At 35.3% G+C, this 11044-nt stretch overlaps 1 protein-coding gene across 2 annotated transcripts; it reads right to left on the bottom strand.

Annotated features, from left to right (window-relative positions):
• Nucleotides 1–156: 156 nt before the first annotated feature.
• LOC18038549 lies at nt 157–10262 on the bottom strand. Of its 2 annotated transcripts, XM_006428995.2 has the most exons (19): nt 8866–10262; nt 8696–8764; nt 8404–8602; nt 7984–8068; nt 5857–5979; nt 5688–5735; nt 5490–5571; nt 5333–5392; nt 5166–5218; nt 4917–5083; nt 4244–4391; nt 3428–3485; nt 3274–3330; nt 2936–3187; nt 2674–2735; nt 1931–1987; nt 1663–1756; nt 1401–1541; nt 157–649 (listed from the first exon to the last, which is right to left on the bottom strand). In XM_006428995.2, the coding sequence occupies exons 1-19, from the start codon at nt 9574–9576 to the stop codon at nt 563–565; spliced, it is 2553 nt and encodes an 850-aa protein (XP_006429058.1). In that variant the 5' UTR covers nt 9577–10262; the 3' UTR covers nt 157–562. The 2 variants fall into 2 exon arrangements, with proteins under 2 accessions (XP_006429058.1, XP_024037228.1); XM_024181460.1 differs by lacking the exons at nt 157–649; nt 1663–1756 and having other exon boundaries at nt 1407–1541.
• Between the last annotated feature and the right edge of the window lie 782 nt (nt 10263–11044).

Here is an 11044-nt window from a genome sequence, read left to right as displayed (position 1 = left end):
CCTGCTTCTGCGTTTCCACGTGCACAGAAAACTACACATTAACCATTTTAAATGCAGTCGTGGCTTCGAAAGGAAATAAAAAGAGAAAGATGAAGAAGACAGACAAGCATCAACCTCGGACACAGTAACAGTCTATCTAAGTTGGAACTCCAGGCATGACCAAAATGCAGTAGGCAGATCTGAATAATTTTTTTTCTATGAAGCGTTCACCTAGACATCGGCTGATTCTTTATACACATTCAAGCAAAGCAACCAAATATGGTCAAAATTTTTTCCTTGCCTCATGCATGCATTATAAAAGGTCAGCATGCACCAATTCTCTGTACAGTTACTCTTCATCCCCACTCCCAGTTCCCCTCACATTTTAATTCTAGATTATTTTACAAGAACAAAACAAACAACAGTCAATCTGTTAACTGCTCTGGAGTCTTTAACCCCAACCACAAAGAGAAAGAAAAATTGAGAAATAAATAAAATAAACAAAATAAAACTGGAGGCAACATTATAGGAAAGAAAAACCACCGAGCATAGCATTGTCTCTGATAAGAATGTCTCATAAATGTTATTCCGGTAGACACTGCACCTTCTTCTCTAGCATTGATGTTCCCTTGAAAATCGTTAGCTGGAAATCTCTTTGGTACTTCAACAACTGCAAGATACAATAATTCATTAGTGCTATCTCCACAATCACCAATTGAAGACAATTAAGATTACAACTCATAATATAATCTCTAGAAATGAGCAAATGAAAGTTTTTGTGCTTTCTTTGTTTTCACTTGGTGCTAAATCGTTTGTTTGCCAATATGCTTCATGGTATTCAGCACAACTTAAAATCATTGAAGCTCATATTTCTCTTTAAATGTATTTCACTGGACACAATCCAACAGTAAAAGGACACTCACAGCTGTAAAACACAATAACCATCCAGTCCATCGCAATCTCTCGCAAAGTGAAAAGAAATTGCACTCAGACTAAGACCAAAAATCCCATTTTTTTAACTTATTTGACAAAATCTATAGCATTAGATAGATTTACAATCCAAAACACAGTGAAACAGCCAATCATATATAGATGGGGCAAGCCAACTCTCTGTTTCAGTTCATAAATGCCTATAGGTTCAAGTAATTCAGGGTAAGTTGCAGGAGCTAGAATAAAAGAAATTGACCAGCACGATCAGAATCTTCTACAATAGCAAGACACTAAATTAAGCGAAAACGAAAGAGACAATTGGCAGTAATTCATAGTACTCGGTGACAGAAGTATTCATTGAGTCACACAGAATTTCCCCATATACAAATGACTTTACATGAGCTTGTGGATAAAAGACCAGGAACTACTTTGTAATGAAAAAAGACCAGGGGCTAATTAGGGAAGATCTTAAGTTAAGAAGATGCCCTTACCCGCTCCTTGCTCATCTTCCTGAATCCAAATTTCTTTGTCCAAATGGACTCAGCTTTCTCAGCCGCAGGGAGCACCAGATTTTCCACATTCAGGGAACACAGCAACCTCTCAATACAGGAGAATAATGCTTGAAAGCAACCCTAAATAAAAATTAACAGTGTTAAGGTTTACGTAAGCCTGGGCACCTTAAAGAAGAAGAAAAAATAAATATAGTTAACAGATAAATCAGTGCTTGTCTAATCTAAGATGCTGAATGCATACTTGTCCTTGATATTCTCTACAAGTAGCCACCAAAGGGAGCTCAGCAACCTCTCGACCAAAAATCCTAAGAAGACCAGCAGATACTACAACAGACCTGTGCATATAGGATAAAATAAAGTGATAAAAAAAAAAATCAAAGTACATTAGTAATGACACCTACTTCCCTTTTCCTTAACTTGTACAATCTGCAAGTCTCTTTACAACAATAATAATAAAAAAACAATGCCAAGAACTTAAGACGCAGAAAAAGACCAAGATAGAAACATACTTCACAGTCAAAATGACAGAATACATTCCCCCAAACTCTTGACCAGAGATGTTTCTCCTGCAACAAGTTCAAAGACCAATGATCACACTAGGAATTGGTATAATGGAAAGCTTCCAATGACAAGTCAAGAGAAACAAAAACATGAGATGACAAACAAACAAATGAAACGTTCCAATCATAAATATCACAAAACTGAATTATGAGGAACAATTCAATCCAATAAATAACAAAAACAACAAAACTACCTATTTTATGTATATTACCAATGGAAAGAATGCAACACCCCAGCACATGGCTTGGGAAGTGCAGCAAAGAAGCAAGATATAAGTTTGTCTCACAGAAATGCAGTAAAAAGAAAATGGAAGAAAACATTAAAAAAAAAAGGGTCAACTATAAGGTGAAAAAATTATTGCCTCGGTAAATGTACTGTGAATTATTCCATGATTGTACTTAATCAGCATCAAACACTTACTAAACTAACCACGGGATAAACTATTGGTTTTGGTAGACTAAATGCCCATTATTATAGAGGCTTGCGTCAATTTTTTTAAATAGAGCTAAAAGAAACACATAGACTTGGCCATTCTCAGATGGAATACACAGTTTCAATATGCAACAAGTAATGGAATCAGATGAAAAGATCTAAATACACTCCCAAAAAACCAAAAAAAAATAATAATAATAATCACATTAGAGCAATGATGCTGCCAATAAATTTGACATGGAATAACTTGAGGGCTTACCCATAGACCATAACAGGTATCAGATCACGCCCACATTCAGCAATGATTGGATCAAAACATTCCTACCATAAGACAGCAGAAGCAATTAGAAGAAACAAGATAGCAGATACAATACTAAACTAACTATACTTTACACGCAAGGTAATCAACTTGTCAAGACAGATGATATGCAATGTTTCATAACCCCGTGTGTCATCACTATAATAATATATGTTATTTCCATGACTAGAGAAGATACAAGAAGGCATCAAAAGAACTTTACTCGAAATATAGCAGTAGCACTAGAAAGCAGTGATTTTTCTTTTTCTTCAAAACATTGAGCTTTTTTCAGCATTTGCCATTGAACATCATTCATGGTCCCATCAAAAAGAATTCCTTTCTCTATATGCTTCCTGTTTATTGTACTTAATGATGAAGCTGGTATTGTCTGTGCTCTATTAGAAACAAAATCTTGTAGCGCCGCATGAATTCGATTGCAGTCATCACAACAGAACCACTTATCCTTCGGGATTTCCTGCAGGGCGATACCAAAAAACAAATAATAAGTTCTCTCATCTAAAAACACCATTCAATTTATTATCATGTGGTTACTAGACTTACCTTTAAATCACATAGCCCATTCTTCCGCAAGCAACCAACATGAAACTCCTTCTCACACTGACAAAGATATAAGAGTAAGTTAAAATGAAAGAAAAACAATCAAATTTCAAAGAATATATTAACAAAATTCCTGAACAAAAAACTGCACACATACTTGATCACAGTAAATAACCGTTCGATCATCAAAAGTAGCAGCACTGAAATCATGACTCCTGATAAAAGACAAAAATAGTAAGAAAAACAGTTAATGCAGTTAATAAGCAGTAAACAATCAAATAAATAACAAGATACAAAAGATAAAAGTATGGTATTGCAATAAGCAATTAGAGGTGTTAACTAGTATGGAGCCTTTAGACTCCAGGTAGCTTGGAATTTCATATTCTGACAGATTTGACCACTCCAAAACAAACTTTAAAGTCTAACCATTAAGTTGACCTAACTGATCCTCCAATTAGTTATTATTTTCTCAAAATTACCCATTTCAAAATTGTTTCTTGCGGTTATAACACAAGTAAAGAGGATGAGGTCCAAGGACAATAAAAGAAAACAAACCTGCACAACCTTATATTGAAACTTTCCAAAGGGGATAACCTGAAAACAATTGCCCGATACTATCACCATTTTTCTTTTTAGTTACCACGCACACCACTCATCTCACCCCATTGGGGATGAAAATTAGAATTTTTAAAAGTGAGTCTAATCTTGATACTATCACTACCTAAGTAGTGAATAATAATAATAACAATAATAATAATAGCTTTTGAAAGTTCAGAGATGAGTCATTCAACCTCTAAAACCAATATATGGGCTTCAATCACATTCTACTCTTTGGAGCATCATTATCTTATATTCTTGTTCTTTCCAATTACATAAATAAGTTCTTACACGGTCACAAAAATACATACACAAAAACAATCCTTCTTAGTGATTGCATTAAAAAGTTAAAACTGAATTTACAAGAGGAACCAACCTGCAAATAACACAACCACCAACTTCAGCTCCTGGTGCTTCAAGCCCTCCCTTTAAATCCACTGATCTGGACATACTTGAAGAGTGTCCCTGTCTACAATTCGGACAACGCCAACCACTTTCAGGGATCAGCAGCGGATCCAAGCATGCTGCAAGACAAACAGAGCAAGCTGACTTATTAAAGAAACAAAACTGCCAGGAAATGAGCAAAGTAAAATCATACCTATAATCTATAAGTACATTCTTTTAGCATGCTCTCCAAAACAAAAACATAAGAAGGCAGATAAATCCAACATGTATGTCCACTATTTTCTTACTTCAGGAAATATTTCATGGTAATGAAACCAAGAGGGAAGGTAAGAAACATAAGAACTAGCCAAATTATTGAAGTGTTCTTTTCTTTCTGCATTAATAGAAAAGCCAATTTAAGCAAGGTCAACAAGCCGGTGGAAATAAATATCATGATGCAGTCCATAAAAGCACAAGGGAAGAAGAGGGGAAAAAAGAAGAAGAGTTTTTTCTATGCTGTAAGAAAATAAACTTGTACCCATATGTGTAGGCATGATCCTTCAACTAAAAGTGATATTTTTCATCATTTAAAACAGAAACACATCAAAAAAGCTATAACATCATTTAGAAAACAGTAAGTACAAGATCAAATACAAAATTCCCACCTGCATGAAAAGCAAGAGGACAACCATTACAAAGAAGTAGATTCTCTCCATCTCCACATACATGGCACATATCATCACTGCCACCAGTAGTACGCCTTTGCCCCATTGCCAAGGAAATGGCAATATCATGAAGTGTCATTCCATTAGAAGTATAGATATGACGATAGCTGAAAAATGCATGCAAAATTATTTCAAACAATGGAGAAAACACTACAAGAAGAAATTAAATTACTTTTATGGACTACTCACGGCTGACGCCTGGCTGCCATTCCAGCATGAGCTTCAAATTGAGAAGGGCTAATCTGATCATCAGGAAAGGATTAGCCAACAGTGAGACAGAGCGAGGGAGGGAAATCAGTGTTGTTGAAATAAATGAAGAATTTTATGCCATTGTAACCACAAGAGTTTGAATTTACCTCTTTGTTACAGCAATCACAGACTATACCATTACCCTGCTTGCAGCCGAAACGCAATCTCTGGAGAAAAGAAAAATCAGAACAATTTTAAATTTGCATTAGATACAAACCAATAAATGAACCAATCATCAATTTGCATATACATCAAATCTAGCACCTGTCCTTTGACAATGTAAGTCAATCTTTCCCCATCTGGGAGGCCATTAGGTAGAAAGAGCAATCGGTGCAGATCATTATCCCTGCAAAAAAATAGAAGGAATTTGGAAGATGTCAATAAAAGCTGGAATTCTCATAATCAATTGGTAATTCAATTAAAAGGACAAATGAGGGAAGAAACATGAGAAAACAAAATTACCGTTTCTTGGTACCCCCTTCAGCAGTTCTCTTTTGATGCATGAAAGGTCTACACAGGAGATGCAATAGCAATTCATTAGAGAGGGGGGGATAAATGAATAAAATGCGCGTGCACATACAGAGTATCCAGTATGGCCAAAAGTCTAACAAAATGAGCAGAGAAAGACTACCTCTTCACCCCACGTTTCCGCTCCTCAAGCATCTCCTTCATGTATGTTTGCTCCCTACCAGTGTCCTGCACAAAGGAACATGAAGTAGGGCTAATGCTTTCTTCTAATGCTAGACTGGAGCAGCTGCAAGTTCAGAACAGCAAAATTGTAGCAAATGAATATCAAATAAGAGTTCAATCGTCATGCATACTGATATATATTAGGACTCAGAGGCATATATAAATTTCCAGATAATTCTAAAGTTTGCAGTTTGGCAACCCAGTATCACTGAATTACAGAATCCACCTATTAATAACAACTCTTGACGGTTAAAATTCTCCAGCTGATTTTCAGAATCTTTGCACACCAGAATATGCCAACACAATCTAAACAATCTAGTTCCCTCTCTCACTCCCTCTGTGAGATATGACCCAACCAATTCAAACTACAAATTATAAAAAATGAAACATTGATTTTAGCATATGTATGAATATAAAAGCTGTAATACATCCCTTTCAATTGGTCTAAAATATCATTGTAAAGAATCCCTGTCTTGTTTTCCACGTCCTTTTTTTTTTTTTTTGCTCCCTCTAGTGATATGCAAAATAATCAGATACTGTCTTAGGAACAAATCGACTTATTAGATTGGGCCAAAAACCATTAACCCAAGAGATCATAGTCCTTTTTCCTTTTTTATCTTTTTTGGGGTGCTGGGTTGAAGGGAAGTGGGAAGGATCAGCTTAGTCAATACATGAAAGTTATCCAGGTAATATTGTCAAATTAAACAACCAAGAAATACTCCCAAAAAAAAAAAAGAAAAGAAGAATACAATTAGATACAACACCAATTATAAAGGCAAATATGATTAGATATAACACCAACACTACCAACTAGTTGAGAAATCAGCTGTCACTGTTAATTAACACAGATCTGGCATCTTTTTTCAGATCCAGAAGTCATCACTTGTCAAAAACACTATGCAGGAGAGAATGGAGAAGAAAAACCCTAGAAAGAGGAAGCAGAGAAAAGGGAGGAAGCCTTATAACTAGCAAATACAAAGAAAAGCAAAAGTAGGAACCAGAAAGAGAAAAAAGTTCCTTCTTGTCTAGCGTTTATCGATTCAAATAGACACCTCACACCTGTTTGTTTATACGAATGCCTTGGTCAAGGAGTTAGCATAAAGATGTCCATATTAGAATAGCTGGCCCTAAATTCCCGCTAACTTTGCTCTGTGCATTTAAAATTAAAATCTCCTTTGCTTCCAGAAAAGGAACATAGGAGGAAAAAATTTTGCCAATTATAACCAGTAATAAATACTACCCTTAAGAATTTTATTCTCGTGTACCGAACTTCATTTAAATATTACTGGTCAAAATGGTTTGCCTTTTCTCAGTAGAAGTTAAAAGAAAATGAAAATAAGTCCATCAATCTCTTGAAATGTTTGTTTTGCTAATAAATTTCTTCGGCAAATAATCTACAATTACCCTTATACATAATGAGCTATAAAAAATGAAGTGTCAGATTGAAAGAAACTTTGCCACAGAAGAAGGGGGAGTGTGGAGGAATAATAGTAAGCTCCAGTCCCACCACACCACCCTCCTCCTCTCTCTCTCTCTCTCTCTCTGTGCCAGAAGCTCATTGCATCATGAATGAATTTGTATCTGATATTAAGCACATACTCTGCCACCACATAATTCCAAGAGCAAGACATAAAGGTAATGTCTTATTCACATGATAACCAAAAGCATACAACTTAAAAGATTAAAAATGAAGGATCAATAGCACCCTTATCAAAATTTTAGAAACTACTGGATATATTAATTCAATATCCCGTAAAGCAAACATGGAAAGCAAAGTTTAGTTTCTAAGATGCAATGGATAGTTTTTGGGATCTCAGGTTCCTCTCAACTTGTAAATCCCACACAAATCAATTGGTTACTTTAGCTTAGCCATATGTTTTGTGTTATCAATTATTTCAACAGAAGATTTAAAAAAGACTGCGGATAAAAGAGCAGAAAAGATCCAATTCGCAATAAGCCAAAAATAACAAAAGGAAAAATGTCTCTTCTGTTAGCTTAGCGACACCTATATGTTGAGCGGTTGGCCTTGAATGCAGAAGGAAATTACTTAAAGCCGAAATTATTGTACCTTATGATGGAATGAGGCAGACTAGGAAGCTTCATATTATGCTTTTCATCGTGTTCAACCAATCCCTTGCGCAGATGATGACTAGCTGAAAATATCAAGCATGTCAAAGTAAGTACAATGTAGAACGGACAGTGTCTCTGGAATTATACTTCATTAAGCACAAATCTCTTGATCATCTCAGGCAGTACATCTCTACACGGGGTCCGGTATAATACTTAGAAGTATGTAATCTTAATCTAACATTTCCTAATAATTATCTTTTGCCTTCTCAGGATATTTAGGGTAACTGCATGATTAAACCAATAATCCACAAACACAAGCATTCCATCAAACAGCATAACTTTCATGCCAATTAAAGACAGTAACCGCATACACACCCTACATGTCTCAAGAAGACATTAAAAGCAAAAAAAACATCACCTTTCCAAACTCGAAAAGACCCTTCATTAAAAGATGAACCAGCCACTTTTTTTACCACTTCTTCAAGTATGCCCAGGGGAGCAGTCTTTAATTCTTGAATGATACTATAAATTGGCTTCCCGTTCTCCAAATATATGTGATTGTTTGGGTGCCTGGTCTTGGCACCAGCATGTTGCTCAAACTCATGTGCGCTCACAACCTGCTTTTATGAATACAATAAGTTACTCATCAATAAAAGTATAAACACCTCGGTCACCAACAACAATACAAACTGAAAACTGAAATGACTTACTTTTGAGAAATTACATAAAGGACAGCCACACAAATATCCACCACCATTTACAATTCCATCTAACTGCCTCTACAATCAGAAATAGTAAACCAATAAACAAACAACTCAAGAACTAATATAAACACATCACCAGCAAGTCAAACAACAAAACAACTATGCTAAAAGTTTACCTCCCGCGATGTAGAAATATACTTCACACATGCTCCATCGAGGATACCAGTTGATAACAACTTCTTAACATTCGTGGGATATTCATTAGGAACAACCTTCTTAGACATCTTTATTTCCATGTTTCGAGCACACAATACCCCATCATTCACTCCACTTGAACCCAAATCATCATAGAGAGTGTAATTTCTACCTTCTTCATAAGCTAGAGGGGCCACATAATCTTCCTTTCTTTTACTAAACTTAAATGTAATTTTTCTAATTCCAGATGATGAACTAACATGTTTAGGTATTTCCAATACGACGTGAGATTTCGAAACATCACCAGAATTGTTGTCATTTCGAGAAGTCTCAGCATAGGAACTTTCAGTACGTTCATCTCCATCACTTAAAGTCTCCTCTGAACTCAAATTCCCAGTACTCGTCGTGGACAGTACCTGATTACAGCTCTCTGTAACTAATTTGGTTTCTTGGCTAGTGATATCTTGAAGACTCGATGTAAACTCTTTAGGTGAAACTACCGGATTCGAAACTTCCGATTTAATGTCGTCATTTAAAGCTTCTTCTTTCGCATGCTTCCCGTTAGGAAATGAGTCTGATTCAACATTATCTGTTAACAACTCACGGTCCTGCTTCGATTCAGTTCTTGAAGAACATTCCACATCCATTTCTCCATCTGCTGGAACTTCCAAACAAACAGCACTTTCTCCCATTGAATTCAATAATCACGTCATTCAAGAGCAACCAGAACCAGAAATGAAGCCCTAAACTCTTCGAAATTATCTCCAAAAACTCACAAATTCCGAAATCAAATCTGAAAATTTACTATTTGAATTGGTACCAAAAAGATGGAAGAGAAAAACTAAAACAGTATTCTTCAAATCATTCAAATGCCAAAAACAAGAACCTAACTGAACAAGAAACAATAAGAAACCAACTCAAACTAACTATTTTCAGTTATCAATAACTAACTGCTAAACCGTTACTTCTTCAACCCGAAAGTTTAAATATGTCTTCTTGCCACGTGTAAAAACTCCGCCAAAATAAATACAAATCTACACGGAAACCAACCAAAGGAATCTCTAGATCCGACGGAGCGTGCGAATCTTGCAGACGTGAAGGACGAAACGAAAACGAGTAAAAGAGTGGGATTATAAATCTCTCAGATCTTGAATTCGATTAGAGTTAGAATTTAGGAATCTTGATTGAAGAAAAAGTTAGAATTTGAAATTTGAAAAGCTTAGGGCTAGGGTTTTGGATGCGAAAATAGTTTTTAGAGGGAACGTGGAGAGCGGCAACAAACCAGAACGAAAAGCTTGGTCCGCGGTCGAGATTTTACTTCTACAAAAATAAAGAAGATAGAGTACGACGAAAGCGAAAAAAAGAAATATATGGATACTTCATGTATTAAAAAAATTCAGAAAAATGGAAAACAAAATGTTGTTTGTTACTGACGTCGGTATTTGGAAGATACCAGAAGGAGGGACAAGTGGATAAGTTGATGGGACCCGTAGAGTAGGATGGGGCCTATTGGAATCTTAGATCTCACCACGTGGCAAAAGCAGCTGTACTGCGCCGTGAAACAGCTGAGACAAATTTAGATGAAGTTGGAGTCTCACATCTTCGAGGACACGCGTGGAGATATTTGATGGTCAATTTGGAAAATAACATACGAATCCCTATATCCATTTGTATTAAACTATAGTGCCGGATCCACCCAACTGTGCGCGGTTGCTTAAACAAATTTTTGGCGCACTTCTGAATGCCCATGATGACTCATGAGATTTTTATAAGAATAGCTATAGTCACATAATATTTATCTATATAATAATATAAATTTATAAATTTATGTAGCAAAATATGATTGATTGATTAAACATATAAAGAAATTAAAAATAATTATATGGATTCTATCATATTTTTAATTAAATATTATATATATATATATATTTTTTTTTTTTTTTTGAAAGGCCAACTAAATACTCGTATTCCTCTGTTTTGAATAATTCAAAAACTACAGTTATTATAAAAATTAAAATTTTAAGAATGTTTGTGTATCCAATAAACAGTATATTTTGGCTAGTTCATACTAGTAGTTATCAAATCTTGTATAGATGGAAGATTTCCACTACATTTACTTGTTCTCTTTGATTTATCGTGAATTATGAGACTTATTTCAAA

Source organism: Citrus clementina, unplaced genomic scaffold, assembly GCF_000493195.1.
Source record: "Citrus clementina cultivar Clemenules unplaced genomic scaffold, Citrus_clementina_v1.0 scaffold_6, whole genome shotgun sequence".
NCBI classification, from domain to species: Eukaryota; Viridiplantae; Streptophyta; class Magnoliopsida; order Sapindales; family Rutaceae; genus Citrus; species Citrus x clementina.
Note: the sequence above shows the minus strand (reverse complement) of the source record. Positions and strands in the feature narration are given on the sequence as shown.

Excerpts from the sequence above, each read along its gene's own strand:
- LOC18038549 (XM_006428995.2), bottom strand. The coding sequence starts at position 9,576 with ATGGGAGAAAGTGCTGTTTGTTTGGAAGTTCCAGCAGATGGAGAAATG. Across the intron at positions 5,393-5,489 it reads CTTACATTGTCAAAGGACAG|AGATTGCGTTTCGGCTGCAA; the intron begins GTGCTAGATTTG and ends TCTTTTCTCCAG. Across the intron at positions 3,486-4,243 it reads GGTGGTTGTGTTATTTGCAG|GAGTCATGATTTCAGTGCTG; the intron begins GTTGGTTCCTCT and ends GTCTTTTATCAG.